Genomic DNA, 25,782 nt, shown 5'->3' with positions numbered 1-25,782 from the left:
TTGTCGTTAAATTGACACAAAATTAATTAACATGATCAAATTGATGTCAAATGAATGTCAACATTATTGGCCAGTATTTAATTTACTTAAATTAAGTGTTGGCTTGTTTACTTAATGTTCATGTAATCACCAACTAAACAAAGAAATCATAAACAAACATTGGAAATTATGTCCAATAAATGGATGAAAAGGGTTTAAGGGTTTTACTTCTTTAAGCGCTTTTCTACCTTCAAGGTACTCAAAGCGCTTTGACACTATTTCCACATTCACCCATTCACACACACATTCACACACTGATGGAGGGAGCTGCCATGCAAGGTGCTAACCAGCACCCATCAGGAGCAAGGGTGTTGCTCAAGGACACAACGGACGTGACTAGGTTGGTAGAAGCTGGGGATCAAACCAGGAACCCTCAGATTGCTGGCCCGGCCACTCTTCCAACCGCGCCACGCCGTCCTTAGACGCACTACAAATTTCACTATTTCCATTTCTAGTCATAGCAGACTTCATGACAGCAAACGACTACGGTGGTTTGAATGATGATACAGAACTTGATATTTTTGAGGCTGAACATAATGAGGATGAGCTTAAAGCGATGCAGCTTCAAAGTCATACTAAAACATTTCGACAGATTTTTGAACGCTGTGTGTAATGTTCTTTATTTTCAATGGAACATGTAAAATGTTGGTGTTGTTTACTGGCGTCATATTGCAGTCTACACGTATCTCTTATGTGTGACTGCCTTCTACTGGTCACGCTTATCATTACACCATTTACCAAATAAAATTGTTTCGAGGTCAGTAAGCACAACCAGAATTATTCCGTACATTAGGTATAAGGCGCAGTGTCGGTTTTTGAGAAAAAGTGCGCCTTATGGTCCGGAAAATCCGGTATGTGCGGACTGACAAAGTTACACACACAGCCGTGAGAAAGGAAGGGATTGCGCTGCAAGAACAGCTGGACAGAGAATCCTTGGTTCTACGTGTGTGTCCACATCTGTGGACTGTCAGAAATAAAAAAATATCAACATTTCGTCTTTTCAGCAAATTAATTTTACAGCACAATTGATGCGTTTTGCTGTCTGCTGGCATTTTTTTTTAAATGGCCTTCTTTTTTCATGTAGAATGAAATTATCATACTATCTATATCTCCTATATGAAACCACTTTTGCAGTATTTATTGCATGAATGGGCTGTGTGCTAAAAATAGTTTTTGTTGTCCAGAGAAGGTGTTCCATATTCTAGATGTGTGCTGCTTGTTCATATTGCCAAACCCACAGGCTGGAGGGCAAAGTGACATGCATGTGAAGGGAAGTGAGTGTTTCCATGGCCACACAATGCCGGCAATACACCCAAAAACCTCATTTATGTTGGGCGCTCTGCACCAGGTATCCACTGCACACACAGGCTTAGGGATTTAGATGCATCACGCCCACTAATTGTACATGCAATTTTAGCGTTGTCACATGCCATTTAGCATGTGGTATTTTATATGTACCTTATTACTATCAGGCCTAAGATACAGTGGTGAACATGCCCTTTCCCAACTACTTTGGCACGTGTTGCAGCCATGAAATTCTAAGTTAATTATTATTTGCAAAAAAAAAATAAAGTTTATGAGTTTGAACATCAAATATGTTGTCTTTGTAGCATATTCAACTGAATATGGGTTGAAAAGGATTTGCAAATCATTGTATTCTGTTTATATTTACATCTAACACCATTTCCCAACTCATATGGAAACAGGGTTTGTAATTGATTTGCAAAAAGTATTTTTGGGACAACTTAGGTGAAGTTGCATAATTTCCCACAGCACACCTGACAATAGCTCAACGCACACTAATGTGCCGCGGCACAGTGGTTGAAAAACGCTGGTTTATGGGACATTGTGACTTTAGGTATTAGAGTTCCTGGAAAGGAGGGAGCCAGACACACATACTGTGCAGCAGCTAAATGTGTACATAACATTTATACACACACACCTTGTGTACATAACATTTATACACACACACCTTGGCCCAAAGACACATTTGTTTCTCCCAGTGTGGCCCCCGAGTCTAAATATGTGCCCAGCTCGGGTGTAGACCAACAAAATTTGAACTGTGGGTTGACGAGGGCTGCTGTCGTGTGTAGCGTAGTCATGTGGGCTTCATGTTTGTAGCGTGTGTAGCGTGTGTAGCGTGTGTAGCGTGTGTAGCGTGTGTAGCGTGTGTAGCGTGTGTAGCGTAGTCATGTGGGCTTCATGTTTGTAGCGTGTGTAGCGTGTGTAGCGTGTGTAGCGTGTGTAGCGTAGTCATGTGGGCTTCATGTTTGTAGCGTGTGTAGCGTGTGTAGCGTGTGTAGCGTGTGTAGCGTAGTCATGTGGGCTTCATGTTTAGCAAAGCACTGATTTATTGTTTAAACCTTGGTGCTCGTATCAATGTTGATACAACTATATGTTTCTGCTTTCATGTGTATTGGAAAGTGCAGGCACACGGGTAACAAAGTGAGGAGTCATTATCTGGACGGGCAATTCAGAGGCGGCTCACAAAGCTGCAATGGAATATTTTGGAGAAAATCACAATTAATTTAGCCTTCTACTCCAACTTTAGTTAATGCACAATTATTCCATTCTCAACTCAGTTTTTCTGTAAATATTTGTATCATTTTGAAACAAGTAACGAAAGAGAACATGCACATATGAACAATTAAGGGCTATTAATTGAAACAATGGAATGAGACACGTCGAAAAATATCAAATTCTCCTTAAAAGCAAAAAAACAAACAAAAAAAAATAACATGTATTTCTTTCAAGGAAAATATTGTTAAATACTTTTTTCTAGGTTTTTTTTTTTTTACAATAAAACTATAATGTTATCTTCACAATGCTTTCAATATTACATAGCTAGTGCGAAGGATTCTGTTCATCTGCCTGTTGTTGTTGTTGTTGTTGTTGTTGTTGTTGTTGTTGTCGTCGGGATCCTAAAAATGGTTTGAGTCTGTCTATTTTGTGACATGCCTTCTTCATATTTGGTAACAAGACGTCGCTCCAAATGTTGCCAAATATTTGATTTGTTACCTTTGGACCCAAATTCATTTGGACAGTTGGAGTCATGCTGTGACTTGTCCAGGGTGTACACTGCCTTCCGCTTGATTGTAGCTGAGATAGGCACCAGCGAGCCCGAAGGGAATAAGCGGTAGGAAATGGATGGATGGCTTGGATGAATGGAGTCATGCAGTGTAATAGCATCACAATATCCTTCTCCAGGAAACGTTATGTTATTTTATTGTGAAATTCTTCAAGGACTAAAACTGACATAGAATGAGCCAGAGGACCGTGTGCCTCTTATTTTCTTGTCTGATGAACAATGATGTCACACTTCTATGAAGTACATTAGACGTCTGATGTGAATACTTTCTGTGTTAATATTTGTTGCATGCCACCTGACATTTGTGACACAAGTGCATGCCACCTGACATTTGTGACACAAGTGCATGCCACCTGACATTTGTGACACAAGTGCATGCCACCTGACATTTGTGACACAAGTGCATGCCACCTGACATTTGTGACACAAGTGCATGCCACCTGACATTTGTGACACAAGTGCATGCCACCTGACATTTGTGACACAAGTGCATGCCACCTGACATTTGTGACACAAGTGCATGCCACCTGACATTTGTGACACAAGTGCATGCCACCTGACATTTATGACACAAGTGCATGCCACCTGACATTTGTGACACAAGTGCATGCCACCTGACATTTGTGACACAAGTGCATGCCACCTGACATTTATGACACAAGTGCATGCCACCTGACATTTGTGACACAAGTGCATGCCACCTGACATTTATGACACAAGTGCATGCCACCTGACATTTATGACACAAGTGCATGCCACCTGACATTTGTGACACAAGTGCATGCCACCTGACATTTATGACACAAGTGCATGCCACCTGACATTTATGACACAAGTGCATGCCACCTGACATTTGTGACACAAGTGCATGCCACCTGACATTTGTGACACAAGTGCATGCCACCTGACATTTGTGACACAAGTGCATGCCACCTGACATTTATGACACAAGTGCATGCCACCTGACATTTGTGACACAAGTGCATGCCACCTGACATTTGTGACACAAGTGCATGCCACCTGACATTTATGACACAAGTGCATGCCACCTGACATTTGTGACACAAGTGCATGCCACCTGACATTTGTGACACAAGTGCATGCCACCTGACATGTATGACACAAGTGCATGCCACCTGACATTTGTGACACAAGTGCATGCCACCTGACATTTGTGACACAAGTGCATGCCACCTGACATGTATGACACAAGTGCATGCCACCTGACATTTGTGACACAAGTGCATGCCACCTGACATTTGTGACACAAGTGCATGCCACCTGACATGTATGACACAAGTGCATGCCACCTGACATTTATGACACAAGTGCATGCCACCTGACATTTGTGACACAAGTGCATGCCACCTGACATTTATGACACAAGTGCATGCCACCTGACATTTGTGACACAAGTGCATGCCACCTGACATTTATGACACAAGTGCATGCCACCTGACATTTGTGACACAAGTGCATGCCACCTGACATTTATGACACAAGTGCATGCCACCTGACATTTGTGACACAAGTGCATGCCACCTGACATTTATGACACAAGTGCATGCCACCTGACATTTATGACACAAGTGCATGCCACCTGACATTTGTGACACAAGTGCATGCCACCTGACATTTATGACACAAGTGCATGCCACCTGACATTTATGACACAAGTGCATGCCACCTGACATTTGTGACGCAAGTGCATGCCACCTGACATTTATGACACAAGTGCATGCCACCTGACATTTGTGACACAAGTGCATGCCACCTGACATTTGTGACACAAGTGCATGCCACCTGACATTTATGACACATGTGCATGCCACCTGACATTTATGACACAAGTGCATGCCACCTGACATTTATGACACAAGTGCATGCCACCTGACATTTATGACACAAGTGCATGCCACCTGACATTTATGACACAAGTGCATGCCACCTGACATTTGTGACACAAGTGCATGCCACCTGACATGTATGACACAAGTGCATGCCACCTGACATTTGTGACACAAGTGCATGCCACCTGACATTTGTGACACAAGTGCATGCCACCTGACATGTATGACACAAGTGCATGCCACCTGACATTTGTGACACAAGTGCATGCCACCTGACATTTATGACACAAGTGCATGCCACCTGACATTTGTGACACAAGTGCATGCCACCTGACATTTATGACACAAGTGCATGCCACCTGACATTTATGACACAAGTGCATGCCACCTGACATTTATGACACAAGTGCATGCCACCTGACATTTATGACACAAGTGCATGCCACCTGACATTTGTGACACAAGTGCATGCCACCTGACATTTGTGACACAAGTGCATGCCACCTGACATTTGTGACACAAGTGCATGCCACCTGACATGTATGACACAAGTGCATGCCACCTGACATTTATGACACAAGTGCATGCCACCTGACATTTGTGACACAAGTGCATGCCACCTGACATTTATGACACAAGTGCATGCCACCTGACATTTGTGACACAAGTGCATGCCACCTGACATTTATGACACAAGTGCATGCCACCTGACATTTGTGACACAAGTGCATGCCACCTGACATTTATGACACAAGTGCATGCCACCTGACATTTGTGACACAAGTGCATGCCACCTGACATTTATGACACAAGTGCATGCCACCTGACATTTATGACACAAGTGCATGCCACCTGACATTTGTGACACAAGTGCATGCCACCTGACATTTATGACACAAGTGCATGCCACCTGACATTTATGACACAAGTGCATGCCACCTGACATTTGTGACACAAGTGCATGCCACCTGACATTTATGACACAAGTGCATGCCACCTGACATTTGTGACACAAGTGCATGCCACCTGACATTTGTGACACAAGTGCATGCCACCTGACATTTGTGACACAAGTGCATGCCACCTGACATTTATGACACAAGTGCATGCCACCTGACATTTATGACACAAGTGCATGCCACCTGACATTTATGACACAAGTGCATGCCACCTGACATTTGTGACACAAGTGCATGCCACCTGACATTTATGACACAAGTGCATGCCACCTGACATTTATGACACAAGTGCATGCCACCTGACATTTGTGACACAAGTGCATGCCACCTGACATTTATGACACAAGTGCATGCCACCTGACATTTGTGACACAAGTGCATGCCACCTGACATGTATGACACAAGTGCATGCCACCTGACATTTGTGACACAAGTGCATGCCACCTGACATTTGTGACACAAGTGCATGCCACCTGACATGTATGACACAAGTGCATGCCACCTGACATTTATGACACAAGTGCATGCCACCTGACATTTGTGACACAAGTGCATGCCACCTGACATTTATGACACAAGTGCATGCCACCTGACATTTGTGACACAAGTGCATGCCACCTGACATTTATGACACAAGTGCATGCCACCTGACATTTGTGACACAAGTGCATGCCACCTGACATTTATGACACAAGTGCATGCCACCTGACATTTGTGACACAAGTGCATGCCACCTGACATTTATGACACAAGTGCATGCCACCTGACATTTATGACACAAGTGCATGCCACCTGACATTTGTGACACAAGTGCATGCCACCTGACATTTATGACACAAGTGCATGCCACCTGACATTTGTGACGCAAGTGCATGCCACCTGACATTTGTGACGCAAGTGCATGCCACCTGACATTTATGACACAAGTGCATGCCACCTGACATTTGTGACACAAGTGCATGCCACCTGACATTTGTGACACAAGTGCATGCCACCTGACATTTATGACACATGTGCATGCCACCTGACATTTATGACACAAGTGCATGCCACCTGACATTTATGACACAAGTGCATGCCACCTGACATTTATGACACAAGTGCATGCCACCTGACATTTATGACACAAGTGCATGCCACCTGACATTTGTGACACAAGTGCATGCCACCTGACATGTATGACACAAGTGCATGCCACCTGACATTTGTGACACAAGTGCATGCCACCTGACATTTGTGACACAAGTGCATGCCACCTGACATGTATGACACAAGTGCATGCCACCTGACATTTATGACACAAGTGCATGCCACCTGACATTTGTGACACAAGTGCATGCCACCTGACATTTATGACACAAGTGCATGCCACCTGACATTTGTGACACAAGTGCATGCCACCTGACATTTATGACACAAGTGCATGCCACCTGACATTTGTGACACAAGTGCATGCCACCTGACATTTATGACACAAGTGCATGCCACCTGACATTTGTGACACAAGTGCATGCCACCTGACATTTATGACACAAGTGCATGCCACCTGACATTTATGACACAAGTGCATGCCACCTGACATTTGTGACACAAGTGCATGCCACCTGACATTTGTGACACAAGTGCATGCCACCTGACATTTATGACACAAGTGCATGCCACCTGACATTTGTGACACAAGTGCATGCCACCTGACATTTGTGACACAAGTGCATGCCACCTGACATTTGTGACACAAGTGCATGCCACCTGACATTTGTGACACAAGTGCATGCCACCTGACATTTATGACACAAGTGCATGCCACCTGACATTTATGACACAAGTGCATGCCACCTGACATTTGTGACACAAGTGCATGCCACCTGACATTTATGACACAAGTGCATGCCACCTGACATTTATGACACAAGTGCATGCCACCTGACATTTGTGACACAAGTGCATGCCACCTGACATTTATGACACAAGTGCATGCCACCTGACATTTATGACACAAGTGCATGCCACCTGACATTTGTGACACAAGTGCATGCCACCTGACATTTATGACACAAGTGCATGCCACCTGACATTTGTGACACAAGTGCATGCCACCTGACATTTGTGACACAAGTGCATGCCACCTGACATTTATGACACAAGTGCATGCCACCTGACATTTGTGACACAAGTGCATGCCACCTGACATTTATGACACAAGTGCATGCCACCTGACATTTATGACACAAGTGCATGCCACCTGACATTTGTGACACAAGTGCATGCCACCTGACATTTGTAACACAAGTGCATGCCACCTGACATTTGACACAAGTGCATGCCACCTGACATTTGTGACACAAGTGCATGCCACCTGACATTTGTGACACAAGTGCATGCCACCTGACATTTGTGACACAAGTGCATGCCACCTGACATTTATGACACAAGTGCATGCCACCTGACATTTGTGACACAAGTGCATGCCACCTGACATTTATGACACAAGTGCATGCCACCTGACATTTGTGACACAAGTGCATGCCACCTGACATTTGTGACACAAGTGCATGCCACCTGACATTTATGACACAAGTGCATGCCACCTGACATTTGTGACACAAGTGCATGCCACCTGACATGTATGACACAAGTGCATGCCACCTGACATTTATGACACAAGTGCATGCCACCTGACATTTGTGACACAAGTGCATGCCACCTGACATTTATGACACAAGTGCATGCCACCTGACATTTGTGACACAAGTGCATGCCACCTGACATTTATGACACAAGTGCATGCCACCTGACATTTGTGACACAAGTGCATGCCACCTGACATTTATGACACAAGTGCATGCCACCTGACATTTGTGACACAAGTGCATGCCACCTGACATTTATGACACAAGTGCATGCCACCTGACATTTATGACACAAGTGCATGCCACCTGACATTTGTGACACAAGTGCATGCCACCTGACATTTATGACACAAGTGCATGCCACCTGACATTTATGACACAAGTGCATGCCACCTGACATTTATGACACAAGTGCATGCCACCTGACATTTATGACACAAGTGCATGCCACCTGACATTTGTGACACAAGTGCATGCCACCTGACATTTGTGACACAAGTGCATGCCACCTGACATTTATGACACAAGTGCATGCCACCTGACATTTGTGACACAAGTGCATGCCACCTGACATTTGTGACACAAGTGCATGCCACCTGACATTTGTGACACAAGTGCATGCCACCTGACATTTGTGACACAAGTGCATGCCACCTGACATTTATGACACAAGTGCATGCCACCTGACATTTATGACACAAGTGCATGCCACCTGACATTTGTGACACAAGTGCATGCCACCTGACATTTGTGACACAAGTGCATGCCACCTGACATTTGTGACGCAAGTGCATGCCACCTGACATTTATGACACAAGTGCATGCCACCTGACATTTGTGACACAAGTGCATGCCACCTGACATTTGTGACACAAGTGCATGCCACCTGACATTTGTGACACAAGTGCATGCCACCTGACATTTATGACACAAGTGCATGCCACCTGACATTTGTGACACAAGTGCATGCCACCTGACATTTATGACACAAGTGCATGCCACCTGACATTTGTGACACAAGTGCATGCCACCTGACATTTGTGACACAAGTGCATGCCACCTGACATTTATGACACAAGTGCATGCCACCTGACATTTGTGACACAAGTGCATGCCACCTGACATTTGTGACACAAGTGCATGCCACCTGACATTTATGACACAAGTGCATGCCACCTGACATTTATGACACAAGTGCATGCCACCTGACATTTGTGACACAAGTGCATGCCACCTGACATTTGTGACACAAGTGCATGCCACCTGACATTTGTGACGCAAGTGCATGCCACCTGACATTTATGACACAAGTGCATGCCACCTGACATTTGTGACACAAGTGCATGCCACCTGACATTTGTGACACAAGTGCATGCCACCTGACATTTGTGACACAAGTGCATGCCACCTGACATTTATGACACAAGTGCATGCCACCTGACATTTGTGACACAAGTGCATGCCACCTGACATTTGTGACACAAGTGCATGCCACCTGACATTTGTGACACAAGTGCATGCCACCTGACATTTGTGACACAAGTGCATGCCACCTGACATTTGTGACACAAGTGCATGCCACCTGACATTTGTGACACAAGTGCATGCCACCTGACATTTGTGACACAAGTGCATGCCACCTGACATTTATGACACAAGTGCATGCCACCTGACATTTATGACACAAGTGCATGCCACCTGACATTTGTGACACAAGTGCATGCCACCTGACATTTATGACACAAGTGCATGCCACCTGACATTTATGACACAAGTGCATGCCACCTGACATTTATGACACAAGTGCATGCCACCTGACATTTGTGACACAAGTGCATGCCACCTGACATTTGTGACACAAGTGCATGCCACCTGACATTTATGACACAAGTGCATGCCACCTGACATTTGTGACACAAGTGCATGCCACCTGACATTTGTGACACAAGTGCATGCCACCTGACATTTGTGACACAAGTGCATGCCACCTGACATTTGTGACACAAGTGCATGCCACCTGACATTTATGACACAAGTGCATGCCACCTGACATTTATGACACAAGTGCATGCCACCTGACATTTGTGACACAAGTGCATGCCACCTGACATTTGTGACACAAGTGCATGCCACCTGACATTTGTGACGCAAGTGCATGCCACCTGACATTTATGACACAAGTGCATGCCACCTGACATTTGTGACACAAGTGCATGCCACCTGACATTTGTGACACAAGTGCATGCCACCTGACATTTGTGACACAAGTGCATGCCACCTGACATTTGTGACACAAGTGCATGCCACCTGACATTTGTGACACAAGTGCATGCCACCTGACATTTATGACACAAGTGCATGCCACCTGACATTTGTGACACAAGTGCATGCCACCTGACATTTATGACACAAGTGCATGCCACCTGACATTTGTGACACAAGTGCATGCCACCTGACATTTGTGACACAAGTGCATGCCACCTGACATTTATGACACAAGTGCATGCCACCTGACATTTGTGACACAAGTGCATGCCACCTGACATTTGTGACACAAGTGCATGCCACCTGACATTTGTGACACAAGTGCATGCCACCTGACATTTATGACACAAGTGCATGCCACCTGACATTTATGACACAAGTGCATGCCACCTGACATTTGTGACACAAGTGCATGCCACCTGACATTTGTGACACAAGTGCATGCCACCTGACATTTGTGACGCAAGTGCATGCCACCTGACATTTATGACACAAGTGCATGCCACCTGACATTTGTGACACAAGTGCATGCCACCTGACATTTGTGACACAAGTGCATGCCACCTGACATTTGTGACACAAGTGCATGCCACCTGACATTTGTGACACAAGTGCATGCCACCTGACATTTATGACACAAGTGCATGCCACCTGACATTTGTGACACAAGTGCATGCCACCTGACATTTGTGACACAAGTGCATGCCACCTGACATTTATGACACAAGTGCATGCCACCTGACATTTGTGACACAAGTGCATGCCACCTGACATTTGTGACACAAGTGCATGCCACCTGACATTTGTGACACAAGTGCATGCCACCTGACATTTGTGACACAAGTGCATGCCACCTGACATTTGTGACACAAGTGCATGCCACCTGACATTTATGACACAAGTGCATGCCACCTGACATTTATGACACAAGTGCATGCCACCTGACATTTGTGACACAAGTGCATGCCACCTGACATTTATGACACAAGTGCATGCCACCTGACATTTGTGACACAAGTGCATGCCACCTGACATTTGTGACACAAGTGCATGCCACCTGACATTTGTGACACAAGTGCATGCCACCTGACATTTGTGACACAAGTGCATGCCACCTGACATTTGTGACACAAGTGCATGCCACCTGACATTTGTGACACAAGTGCATGCCACCTGACATTTGTGACACAAGTGCATGCCACCTGACATTTGTGACACAAGTGCATGCCACCTGACATTTGTGACACAAGTGCATGCCACCTGACATTTGTGACACAAGTGCATGCCACCTGACATTTGTGACACAAGTGCATGCCACCTGACATTTATGACACAAGTGCATGCCACCTGACATTTGTGACACAAGTGCATGCCACCTGACATTTATGACACAAGTGCATGCCACCTGACATTTGTGACACAAGTGCATGCCACCTGACATTTGTGACACAAGTGCATGCCACCTGACATTTGTGACACAAGTGCATGCCACCTGACATTTGTGACACAAGTGCATGCCACCTGACATTTGTGACACAAAAACGTGTGAAGTAAAATAAAGTTGATCCTGGTCTTCATTCAGCGTTCCCAGCTCCAATAATATTCCTGCTTTAAGCAGGCAGTTAGGACCTGGAAGCAAAGCGGCTTTTCCCCCAACTCTTGACCTGCTGCCAGATTGATTTGGACCGAGCGGCGCCGCAGAACAGCACAGCTGATGGGGAACAGCTGCTGCGTCACACTGCAACAAGGCAACATCCTGTCACATCAGCAATTTGCTGCCAAACTGTCAGCACAACAGGCCGACCTGGAAACATCTCACATCTGTTCCAGTCTCGCCCGACACCACGCACACACATTTTCTCGTCAGCCCCGATACCGTGTGACCGCTCCTGATCTTCCTCCGACAACGATGAAGTCATGTTGACTTCATCTCACCTTGATGATGATGATGATGATGTCATGTTCATTTGATGTCATGGTGTTGACTTGATGATGTCACTACATTGACTTCACGGCATAGTGGTGACTTGATGGTGTCACATTGTTGATGTCATGGTGTTGACTTGATGATGTCATAATGTTTTCTTGATGATGTCAGCGTTGTTTTGATGTCATAGTGTTGACTTGATGATGTCAGTGTTGTCTTGAAGTCATAGTATTGACTTGATGATGTCACATTGTTGATGTCATGGTGTTGACTTGATGATGTCAGTGTTGTCTTGAAGTCATAGTATTGACTTGATGATGTCATAATGTTTTCTTGATGATGTCAGCGTTGTCTTGATGTCATAGTGTTGACTTGATGATGTCACATTATTTATGTCATTATGTCAACTTGATGCCATGGTGGTGACTTGGTGATGTCACATTGTTGTCATAGATGTGACTTGATGATGTCATATTGTTGATGTCATTATTTTAACTTGATGTCCTAGTGGTGACTTGGTTATGTCACAATATTGATGTCATCATATTAACTTGATGTCATGGTGTTGTCACATTGTTGTTGTTGTCATGTTGACTTGATGTCATATTGTTGTCTTGATGATGTCACATTGTTGTTGTCTGGATGTCATAGTGGTGACTTGATGATGTCACATTGTTGTTGTCATCATGTTAACATGTCATGGTGTTGATGTCACACTGGTGACTTGGTGATGTCATAGGTTTCGATTATGTCATAATGACATGGTGATTATGATCACTGCCCCAAGTGGAGGAGTTCAAGTACCTGGGAGTCTTGTTCACGAGTGAGGGAAGAGTGGATGGTGAGATGGACAGGTGGATCGGTGCGGCGTCTTCAGTAATGCGGACGTTGTACCAATCCGTTGTGGTGAAGAAGGAGCTGAGCCGGAAGGCAAAGCTCTCAATTTACCGGTCGATCTACGTTCCCATCCTCACCTATGGTCATGAGCTTTGGGTTATGACCGAAAGGATAAGATCACGGGTACAAGCGGCCGAAATGAGTTTCCTCCGCCTTGTGGCGGGTCTCTCCCTTAGAGATAGGGTGAGAAGCTCTGCCATCCGGGAGGAACTCAAAGTAAAGCCGCTGCTCCTCCACATGGAGAGGAGCCAGATGAGGTGGTTCGGGCATCTGGTCAGGATGCCACCCGAACGCCTCCCTAGGGAGGTGTTTAGGTCACGTCCAACCGGTAGGAGGCCACGGGGAAGACCCAGGACACGTTGGGAAGACTATGTCTCCCGGCTGGACTGGGAATACTTCAGGATCCCCCTGGAAGGGCTGGACCAAGTGGCTGGGGAGAGGAGAGTCTGGGTTTCCCTGCTTAGGCTGCTGCCCCCTCAACCCGACCTCGGATAAGCGGAAGAAGATGGATGGATGGACTTGGTGTCCACGTTGATGTCCCAGTGTTGGCTTGATGAGGTCACATTGTTTTATTTCTAAATTTATGAACTTTTATTTAATCAGGAAAATCCCTTTTAAGTTAAGAATGAGTTTTCCAAGGGAGTGCGGGCCAAGAGGTATCAGCAGATGGAACACAAGTTACATCAAACACACATCAATACTCCAACATTAAAACAATGTTGGAGAATAGCTCGGTTGGTAGAATGGCCGTGTCAGCAATTTGAGGGTTGCAGGTTTGATTCCCGCTTGTGCCATCCTAGTTACTGCAGTTGTGTCCTTGGGCAAGACACTTTACCCACCTGCTCCCAGTGCCACCCACACTGCTTTAAATGTAACTTAGATATTGGGTGTCACTATGTAAAACGCTTTGAGTCACTTGAGAAAAGCACTATATAAATATAATTCACTTCACTTCACAAGTGATTGGTTTGAAAAGTATTCATGAATACAAACTTAGTCAATTTCCAATTATTTTGCAACATATTTATGTAATCATAAGATGCAGGAAACATAAACATAATGATGTCATAATGTTGACATGAGGATGTCACATTGTTGATTATGTCACATTGTTGCTTGATGTCCTATTGTTGACTCGATTATAATATTATGTTGAGAACGTTTATCTGCACGACTGCTTTATGTTTGCATTTGTTACTTTCTTATGAGTATTAAATATTCTTACCTTCACTCAACTCTGTGTGGGAGCGGACTCGGGCCTCATGGCGGGCCTCCTCGGAGGCCAGGATGGACTAGAACTTCCTGTGACGCTGCCGGACATGATGGAAGATGAGGAGCAGGAAGGAGACAGTCATCCTTACTCTCCTTGGCATTCTCTTTATGACCCTTTCGTCATCGATGAAGTGGACGATCACCCCACAACTCGCTGGGCCGGCCGCGCGCCACGTTCATCGGACCCGGGCCAATCGCAACCTAAAGGCTCTCCCAGGAAAAAGAAGAAGAGGAAGAAGAAGGAAAAGCAAGACGTAGCCGAGGACGCGGGACGAGGTAGAAACAAGAAGGCAAAGCACAGCAGCAGGGACTGCCGGGTAGAAAAGCGAGAGATGAAGGTGCGGGACCTGGGACTGGGCTTCGACTCGGACGAGATCGTCCTCTTCAAGTTTTGCGTGGGCACCTGTCAGTCCTCCAGGACGAACTACGACCTGGCGCTGAAAGCGCTACTGGAGAACGGCTCGCTCCCGCGACGCACGTCCCGCAAGGTCAGCAGCCACCCTTGTTGCCGACCCGACCGCTACGAGCCCGTGTCCTTCATGGACGCCCAGACCACATGGAGGACCATCCAGTCCTTATCCGCTGCCAGCTGCACCTGTATGGGCTGAAGGAGCTACCAGAAATAAGTGATTGCTTTTCTCTTTCTGGGCGCAGAGAGGAGGCCGTCACGGAGCCACAGTGCGGAATCATTGTCACGTCCTCCGAGAGAACACTTGTTTCTGTGGACCAGGAGAACGTGGGACACCCAGAGTGTCCGTACCATGTTATCTTGGAAAAGCAGCAAACAGACTGCTAAACGTTCAATATTTACTACTCACGCCGATGCCAGCTCTTCCCAGAAGTTCAATAACAAGTGAATGGGTTCAACGTTCAAGTGAGGCCAGCCACATGGATGCCATGCGTCTTCACGTATTACTGTGTAAAAGTAAAATATATTTATTTCTGATAACTTATTTATTTATTACAGCTTCGTATGAGAGCTGCTCCAGTCAACTCTGTATGGCGGATGTCTATCTATTTATTGCCAAATGTCTGCTCCCGTACGCTACATGAAGTTTGTCTCGGCCGCAAAACACTCAGACCGAGCGCCCGACACGGAACCTTCATTCTGCTTCTATTCTAGAGAGAACCAAAAAAACACCTTGATAGAGTTTCAAAATTCACCACAAACTGACATCCAGTGGATTGACATTGTGTGCATAATAAATATATTTACTTTACAGTACCTCACATACTTGAGTCTGATGACTGATTGCTGTTCTGGCAGATGTTGACTCACCAGCCCTAACAACTACGGCATAGCTCGGTTGGTAGAGCGGCCGTGCCAGCAACTTGAGGGTTGCAGGTTCGATTCCCGCTTCCGCCATCCTAGTCACTGCCGTTGTGTCCTTGGGCAAGACACTTTACCCACCTGCTCCCAGTGCCACCCACACTGGTTTAAATGTAACTTAGATATTGGGTTTCACTATGTAAAGCGCTTTGAGTCACTAGAGAAAAGCGCTATATAAATATAATTCACTTCACTTCACGTATGTCTCATTGCTGCCTCAATGATGTTCCAGGTTCAAGGTGACTTTATTGCTTGATTGACTTGATTTGCTTTTAGTAGTGTAAAAATTGAGGATGGAATGGGCATAGAGGTTGAAATAAAGCACAGTGGTGAAAAGAAAGCAGAACATAACAAAGTACTCTCAGGCTGCTTGGGACCGGGACCAAGAAAAGAAGAACAAGTCCCATGAACAATAAAATTCAGATTTGGCATCAGAATAGACAACAGTAGGACAAAAGACTACCAGGAATGAATAAATATGTGCAAAGTAACTATAACTTCTTTAAAAGAATAGCTGCAACTGGGACCAAGCTGTTCCTATAACCAGTTGTTCTGCAACAATCAGTGCTACTAATCAGTCTTTCGTGTCCGTGATCATGTCTTAGTGCAGGGCTCAGCAACCCAAAGCCTTGAAAGAGCCATATTGGACCAAAAATATAAAATAAAAATATTTCTGGAGCTGCAAAAAGTTAGAAATCTTATATAAGTGTTATAATGAAGGCAACACATGATGTAAGTGTCTATTCACCCTTGCTCCTGATGGGTGCTGGTTAGCGCCTTGCATGGCAGCTCCTTCCATCAGTGTGTGAATGTGTGTGTGAATGTGGAAGTAGTGTCAAAACGCTTTGACTACCTGGAAAGTAGAAAAGTGCTATACAAGTACAACCATATTAGCCTACTATCAAATGCTGACACAAATCTTTGTTGACAGAAATTTTGCAACATTTGAAATCATTAGTAAAATGGAGGCTACTCAGAGGGTGAGATAACTCCTGGAAATGAGTGTTTCAGAATGACCAAAGGTATAAATGTGTGTGTCCAAGTTAAAGGAAACGTCAGGCTTTCTTCTAATATATTTGTTACAATCTTTGCAAGCTGGGTAACGTTTGCTGTGGTCTGGAACAACATGGCACACAAACAACTATGAGAAATGCAGCCAATATTACATACAGATATTGTGTCATGAGACATGCAAATATAAATTAAATACACAAAGGACATAAGTTAAGGAAATGAAATATAGCTACAAATGAGGCATAATGATGCAATATGTACAAACCCCGTTTCCATATGAGTTGGGAAATTGTGTTAGATGTAAATATAAACAGAATACAATGATTTGCTAATCCTTTTCAACCCATATAATTATATTAACAAATTTTATTTATAAGGCGCCTTTCTGGGCACTCAAGGACACCGTACAAAATCAAAACAATAAAATCAAATTGGATGAAAACAACAATAATAACAACAAAGATAGAGAAGAAGAGATGATTACAATGAATAAGCAGTCCGGAATAGGTAGGATTTGAGTATTTACTTGAAGAGGGATATTGAGTCCAAGTTACGAAAGTCTGGTGGCAAATATTCAATTGAATGCACTACAAAGACAAGTTATTTGATGTTCAAACTCATAAACTTTATTTATTTTTGCAAATAATAATTACTTAGAATTTCATGACTGCAACACGTCCCAAAGTAGTTGGGAAAGGGCATGTTCACCACTGTGTTACATCACATTTTCTAACATTGCTTGGATGACAACATATGTTGCTCCAAAAGCTGTATGTACCTTTCAGCATTAATGGTGCCATCACAGATGTGTAAGTTACCCATGCCTTGGGCACTAATACACCCCCATACCATCACACATGCTGGCTTTTCCACTCTGCGCCTAAAACAATCCGAATGGTTATTTTCCTCTTTGTTCCAGAGGACACTACGTCCACAGTTTCCAAACCTAATTTGAAATGTGGACTCGTCAGACCACAGAACACTTTTCCACTTTGCATCAGTCCATTTTAGATGAGCTCGGGCCTAGCCAAGCCGGCGGCGTTCCTGGGTGTTGTTGGTAAATTGCTTTCACTTTGCATAGTGGAGTTTTAACTTTGACTTACAGATGTAGCGACCAACTGTAGTTGGTCGCTACATCTGTGGTTTTATGAAGTGCTCCTGAGCCCATGTGGTGATATCCTTTACACACTGATGTCTGTTTTTAATGCAGTACCGGCTGAGGGATCAACGGTCCGTAATATCATCGCTTACGTGCAGTGATTTCTCCAGATTCTCTGAACTTTTTGATGATTTTACAGACCATAGATGGTAAAATCCCTAAATTCCTTGCAATAGCTCGTTGAGAAATGTTGTTCTAAAACTGTTCGACAATTTGCTTACAAAGTGGTGACCCTCGCCCCATCCTTGTTTGTGAATTACTTAGCATTTCATGGAAGCTGCTTTTATAGCCAATCATGTCACCCACCTGTTCCCAATTAGCCTGCACACCTGTGGGATGTTCCAAATAAGTGTTGAGCATTCCTCAACTTTATCAGTATTTATTGCCACCTTTCCCAACTTCTTTGTTACGTGTTGCTGGCATCAAATTCTAAAGTTAATGATTATTTGCAAAAAAAAATAAGAAATGTTTATGAGTTTGAACATCAAATATGTTGTCTTTGTAGCATATTCAACTGAATATGGCTTGAAAAGGATTTGCAAATCATTGTATTCTGTTTATATTTACATCTAACACAATTTCCCAATTCATATTCCACCTACTCAGTGGCCTAGTGGTTAGAGTGTCCGCCCTGAGATCAGTAGGTCGTGAGTTCAAATCCCGGCCGAGTCATACCAAAGACTATAACCATGGGAGCCATTACCTCCCTGCTCGGCACTCAGCATTAAGGGTTGGAATTGGGGTTTAAATCACCAAAAATAATTCCCGGGCGCAGCCGCTGCCCACTGCTCCCCTCACCTTCCAGGGGGTTATCAAGGGTGATGGGTCAAATACAGAGAATCATTTGGCCACATCTAGTATGTGTGTGACAATCATTGGTACTTTAACTTTTAATATGGAAACGGGGTTTGTACATATAGCTAGCCTAAATAGCATGTTAGCATTGATTAGCTTGCAGTGAGCAAATATGTCTGATTAGCACTCCACACAAGTCAATAACATCAACAAAACTCACCTTTGTGCATTCATGCACAACGTTAAAAGTTTGGTTGACAAAATGAGACAGAAAAAGAAGTGGCGTAAAACACGTCTTAGAAAGTCGGAGAAAGTTATACATGTAAACAAACTAGGGTGAGTTCAAGGACCGCCAAAATTAGTAGGACAAAACGGCGCGTGCCAAATACTTGAATCAGTGAAGCATGTTTAATATAAACAGTGTGTTTTACAGCAATTAGGGAGGTTTGTGTCATGTTTGTCCTCCTAGAGAAACTATATTAAACAAAAAATATATTTTTTATATTTTTTTCCCTCATCTTTTTCCATTTTTCATACATTTTTGAAAAAGCTCCAGAGAGCCACTAGGGCGGCGCTAAAGGGCCTCATGCCGCTCCAGAGTCGCAGGTTGCCGACCCACAAGCTAGCCTATCTCGCATGTCAGCGTCGATTAGCTTGCAGTCATGCGCTGACCAAATGTGCCTGACTAGCACTCCACACAAGTTTAGAACTATTATTGGTGGACAAAATGAGACAAAGAAGGAGTGGCATTAAACACGTCTTTCTGTGGCATCGTCTGAGAAAGTTGCTCTTTAGCGCCGCTCTAGTGGCTCTGGAGCTTTTTCCAAAATGTTTGAAAAATGGAAACAGAAATATATAAAAAATATATGTTTTTAGGAGGACAAACATGACACAAACTACCCTAATTGTTATAAAGCACACTGTTTATATTAAACATGCTTCACTGATTCCAGTATTTGGCGAGTGCCTATTTGTCCTACTCATTTTGGCGGTCCTTGAACTCACCCTAGTTTGTTTACATGTACAACTTTCTCCGACTTTCAAGGACGTGTTTTATGTCACTTCTTTTTCTGTCTCATTTTGTCCACCAAACTTTTAATGTTGTGCGTGAATGCACAAAGGTGAGTTTTGTTGATGTTATTGACTTGTGTGGAGTGCTAATCAGACATATTTGCTCACTGCATGACTGCAAGCTAATCGATGCTAACATGCTATTTAGGCTAGCTGTATGTACATATTGCATCATTATGTCTCATTTGTAGCTATATTTGAGCTTATTTAGTTTCCTTTAAGTCCTCATAATTCACTTTATATCTCATGACACACTATCTGTGTGTAATATGGCTTTAATTTCAATGCAGCTCCAGACAGATTTGTTTTGTATTTTTGGTCCAATATGGCTCTTTCAACATTTTAGGTTGCCGACCCCTGACGTAAACAAACTACGGTGAGTTCAAGTATAGGTTACATGAGTAGGACAAAACAGTGCTTAGCCAAATCTTATCATGAGTGAAGCATGTTTAATATAAACCGTGGCATTTATAACAATTAGGAAGCTTTGTGTCATGTTTGTCCTCCTACTGAAAATATATTAAAACAGAAAAGACATATTTTCTTCATCTGGATGGATTATTCCATTTTCACACATCTTTTCCATTTTCACACATCTCTGAAGGAGGTGGTGGGAGTTAGTGTGTGACATTGTTGAGGTGGTGATGTCCCAGTGTGGGTCCAAAGAGAAGTAAACAGACATGAAGTCGGTTGGAATGAAATATCAAATGTTCCTTCTTGCTGGCGACTTATGCGGCGTACTTGCTGCAGGTCTACACTCATCCTCTCACAACCTTACGCCTCCCCACAGGAAGTCAAGTATTTCCAGTTTCCTGGTGAGCTGCTGATGAGGATGCTGAAGATGTTGATTCTGCCTCTGGTCGTCTCCAGGTACTGACCCCGCTGTTCCAACGTTGACTTTTTCTTTGGCAGAACCTTTTCCACTTCTGTCGTGTTCCTCTTCCAGTTTGATGTCGGGCCTGGCGGCGCTGGATGCCAAGTGCTCGAGTCGACTGGGTCTCATCACCGTGTCCTATTACCTGTGGACCACCTTTGTGGCCGTCATCGTGGGCATCGTCATGGTGTCCATCATCCACCCGGGTGGCGCCGCCCAGAAGGAGGACTCGGAGGACAGCGGGAAGCCCATCATGAGTTCTGCCGACGCTCTGCTGGACCTGATCCGGTGAGGCCGTCTCTCTCAAGTCCTGCTTGGTTCTGAGCCACAAAGTCTTTACCTTCCCTCCTCCTCATTGTATCTCTGCAGAAACATGTTCCCGTCCAACCTGGTCCAGGCAACATTCCAACAGGTGACTCACTGACACAAGCCCATCTTGTCCCGCATCATGTGACCCACGTCGTTGGCCATCTTGCTTGTCACACATGTCCGCCAATCCCGCCCTCCATCTGACTCCCCGTGGTGTCCGCCATCACGCTCAGAACGCCGCCGCAAGTGTGTCGTGCTCTGTTTGCGGCAGTATCGAACCAGCAGCGAGTACATCGTGCAGAACAAGCCCGCCTCGGGTCAGGCGCAGTCCGAGTCCACCACCAGGAGAGCGCTCATCTACGGCATCCAGGACGACAACGGAAGCGACATCCAGAACTTCTCCCTGGACCTGACTCCGCCCCCCGACGTGCTGATTCGCACCAGGGAAGGAACCAGCGACGGGATGAATGTCCTGGGGATCGTCATCTTCTCTGCCACCATGGGTATTGTTCACATTCTTCTCCTTTTCTTAAGCAGGGAATGATTGTTGTCCTGGAAGCAGGTGAAAGGTGAGCTGATGAAACACAGCAATTCCGCTCACAGCCACTAAAAAAAGGATTTTAAGTGCGCTTTATAGTCATGAAAATACGGTAATGGATTTTTAAAATTTTGAAAGAAAAAATATATGTAGTGCTTGAAATTGAATGCCTTTTAAACTTTAATAGTATCCATTATTGCAATAAATATTACATTATATTATCATACTTTCCAAACACGTTTTTGTCTAAAAAAAATGAAATACTGAACTTTACAGGAAACTACCCATTAAATTAATACAAATGACAATACTTTTTACATTGTTTTTTACAGCATACTGGAAATGGATAAAAACTACTACAGTTTTTTGCGTAATAATTCTGTTGACTGAGCTGCCAGTTTTTGACCTTAAAATCTGCGGTTGTTGTTTTTAACAATGTATTACTGGAAATGGAAAGAGAGCGCATTTGTTTTTACGGTAGACAAACTGGCAGCTAAGTTACCAGAATAAAAAAAGAACCTGTACAGTGTGACGGTCTCACGCCGTCTTGTGGGTTCCCAGGAACCCCAAGCACAGACATTCGCTCCAGCAGGTGTAGACTTATTTATCTTTTGCGGGTTGCTTTTCAGCTCTGCCGCTCTCACTGCTTGCTCCTCGGTTCAGCTTTTCAGCCGTCCACGTTGTCTGCCTCTCGCTCTCTCTCCCGCTGCATGTGCTGCTGCTTGTTCTGTCGTTGTCTCTCCAGTTCTTTCCTCCTCTGCTGCTGCCCTTTTATACAGCCAGAGGAGATTAGTTAGTTGTGTGCAGGTGCGCGATCCACGCACCTGATCTCGATTGCGGCGTTGCTCCCGCCGCGCCCCGCCTCGCCGTCCACGCCTCCATCTTGGGCTGGGCTCTGGCGTGCCCTGCCTCGCCGTCGGACTGCCAGCCCCACATCTCCACAACAATTTTTTTCCATGAACAATGTCAATTTAACACTAAAATTCTGGCAACTAAGCTGCCAGCTTTTTCTGTAAACCCCCGCCCCCATAAAAAAAACACAGTGGTACTGTTTTATTTACTGTAAAAACCCCCGCTATATTTTACAGTAAAATTGTATAAATGTAAGGTTTTTACAGTAAAATATACTGTAACTACTTCAAACAATTGATATAATTAATACTGAAATCCAGAGGTGGGTAGTAACGCGCTACATTTACTCCGTTACTTCTACTTGAGTAACTTTTGGGATACATTGTACTTCTAAGAGTAGTTTTAATGCAACATACTTTTACTTTTACTTGAGTATATTTATAGAGAAGAAACGCTACTTTTACTCCGCTCCATTTATCTACATTCAGCTCGCTACTCGCTACTTTTTTTTATCGATCTGTTAATGCATGCTTTGTTTGTTTTGGTTTGTCAGACAGACCTTCAAAGTAGAATCTATCACATGCCTGCGTTCCACCAATCAAATGGGGTCACTGGTGATGTTTGATTCCATTTCACCAATCAAATGCAGTCACTGGTGACCTTTGACGCCGTTTCACCAATCAAATGCAGTCACTGGTGACCTTTGACTCCGTTTCACCAATCAAATGCAGTCACTGGTGACCTTTGACTCCATTTCACCAATCAAATGCAGTCACTGGTGACCTTTGACTCCGTTTCACCAATCAAATGCAGTCACTGGTGACCTTTGACTCCGTTTCACCAATCAAATGCAGTCACTGGTGACCTTTGACTCCGTTTCACCAATCAAATGCAGTCACTGGTGACCTTTGACTCCATTTCACCAATCAAATGCAGTCACTGGTGACGTTTGACTCCGTTTCACCAATCAAATGCAGTCACTGGTGACGTTTGACTCCGTTTCACCAATCAAACAGAGCCAGGGGGTCACATTATTTACTGCACACTTTTTTTTTTTAAGTAAGCCTTTATTTATAAATTTCAACATTTACAAACAGTTGAAAATAATAATCAAAGTAAGTACAAAAACAGTACAAAACAGTATTAAAAACCGTACAAAACAGCACCACGGGGTTGTAAATTCAAAGTTACTAAAATAGAATGCAAAAAATATATATATATATAAAATAAACAAAGTGCAAAGCCATAGGCTCACTCAATCTCAGTAAATAAGTTACATTTGGAACACAGCATCATCGTTTTCACAGCTTTTTGCTTGTTAGAGGTAGAGTGTTTTAATGTAGAGTTCTAAATCTTTTTTAAAGGCACAAAAAACAGGTCGGGTATTGAGAAACTTACATTTATGAATATAAAACTAAGCCAATAGTATCATGAGGTTGCAAAGGTCAAATTCATTTTCAAATTTTTTTCAATACCAAATATATATTATTTAATCTATATTATTGTTTTAGTTGCTTTAGAGATATTCCTGGTTCTGAATTTGTTCATTGCTATTTTTATGTTTTTGTGCATTCCTTGTTGCCGTCATCATTAAAGGAACAGGTTACTCATCAGTTACTCAGTACTTGAGTAGTTTTCTCACAACATACTTTTTACTTTTACTCAATTAAATATTTGGGTGACTACTCCTTACTTTTACTTTAGTAATACATCTCTAAAGCAACAGTACTCTTACTTGAGTACAATCTCTGGCTACTCTACCCACCTCTGCTGACATCCAGAGGCCAGATTATGGTCTGTTGCAAGTGAAGAATGATGAGCACTGTGACGTCCTTGCACGCTTGCTGTGATGCTTGGTGCAATGGCGTTTTGGCAGGTATCATGTTGGGGAGGATGGGTCCAAACGGCAGCGCCTTGGTCAACTTCTGCCAGAGCCTAAATGAGGCCGTGCTCCGCATTGTGGCCATTGTTATTTGGTGAGTCCAACCACGGAATAAATGACATGTTTTTCTCTTGAGTGGGCTCCTGCTCGAAGGCTCATCACATTGTGCTCCTGTGCCCCCCTGAAAGGTACTTCCCGTTTGGGATCGTGTTCCTGGTGGCGGGTAAGATCCTGGAGATGAGCGACCCGTCGGCCATGGGCAAGAAGTTGGGCTTCTACGCCGTCACGGTGGTGTTTGGCCTGGTGCTCCACGGCCTCTTCATCCTGCCCGCCATGTACTTCTTCATCACCAAGAAGAGCCCCATTGTTTACATCCGCGGCATCCTGCAGGCGCTGCTCATCGCCCTGGCCACATCCTCCAGGTAACAAACCTCCGCGGCGAGCACACGGAGGTGCGATCACCAGCTCCTTCTTTTTCATGTCGGCAGCTCCGCCACGCTGCCTATCACCTTCAAGTGCCTCCTGGAGAACAACCACATCGATCGCCGCATCATCCGCTTCGTGCTGCCCGTGGGCGCCACCATCAACATGGACGGCACCGCTCTTTACGAGGCCGTGGCGGCCATCTTTATCGCTCAGGTCAACAATTACGAGCTGGACTTTGGCCAGATCATCACCATCAGGTCAGTGGAGCGGACGCCATATTTTCCTGCGGGGTATTTTTTGCACACCCCACTTTTACAAAAGCTAAAAGCAGTCAAGTTGTCAGCTTGTGTAAATGCTAAATAAAAAGAGAATACAACAAATCCTTTTCAACTTATATTCAATTGAATAGACTGCAAAGAAAAGATATTTCATCTTCACACTGACAAACGTTCCTATTTTTTGCAAATGTTAGCTAATTTGATGCCTGCAACATGTTTCAAAAAAGCTGGGACAAGTGGCAAAAAAGAGTGAGAAAGTTGAGGAATGCTCATCAAACACCTTTTTGGAGCATGCCACGGGTGAACAGGCTAATTGGGAACAGGTGG

General features: G+C 44.2%; 2 protein-coding genes across 2 annotated transcripts in view; both read left to right on the top strand.

The window, feature by feature from the left end:
• The window catches only part of LOC133543680 (excitatory amino acid transporter 5-like), a 76,402-nt gene that overhangs the window by 38,793 nt on the left and 11,827 nt on the right, over positions 1-25,782 (top strand). The window contains exons 6-12 of the mRNA XM_061888371.1: positions 21,087-21,166; positions 21,243-21,458; positions 21,540-21,582; positions 21,751-21,982; positions 24,746-24,845; positions 24,940-25,173; positions 25,240-25,434. Of these exons, the coding sequence (XP_061744355.1) occupies positions 21,087-21,166; positions 21,243-21,458; positions 21,540-21,582; positions 21,751-21,982; positions 24,746-24,845; positions 24,940-25,173; positions 25,240-25,434 (1,100 nt within the window). The remainder of the gene's footprint in view (positions 1-21,086; positions 21,167-21,242; positions 21,459-21,539; positions 21,583-21,750; positions 21,983-24,745; positions 24,846-24,939; positions 25,174-25,239; positions 25,435-25,782) is intronic.
• Positions 12,319-19,330, top strand: LOC133543647 (artemin-like). Its single transcript, XM_061888330.1, has one exon. It carries the CDS (start codon positions 14,918-14,920, stop codon positions 15,533-15,535), a length of 618 nt encoding a protein of 205 aa, XP_061744314.1. The 5' UTR covers positions 12,319-14,917; the 3' UTR covers positions 15,536-19,330.

Source organism: Nerophis ophidion, linkage group LG26 (assembly GCF_033978795.1).
Source record: "Nerophis ophidion isolate RoL-2023_Sa linkage group LG26, RoL_Noph_v1.0, whole genome shotgun sequence".
Taxonomy (NCBI): domain Eukaryota; kingdom Metazoa; phylum Chordata; class Actinopteri; order Syngnathiformes; family Syngnathidae; genus Nerophis; species Nerophis ophidion.
The sequence above is the reverse complement of the archived record's forward strand: the minus strand, read 5'-3'. Positions and strand labels throughout refer to the sequence as shown.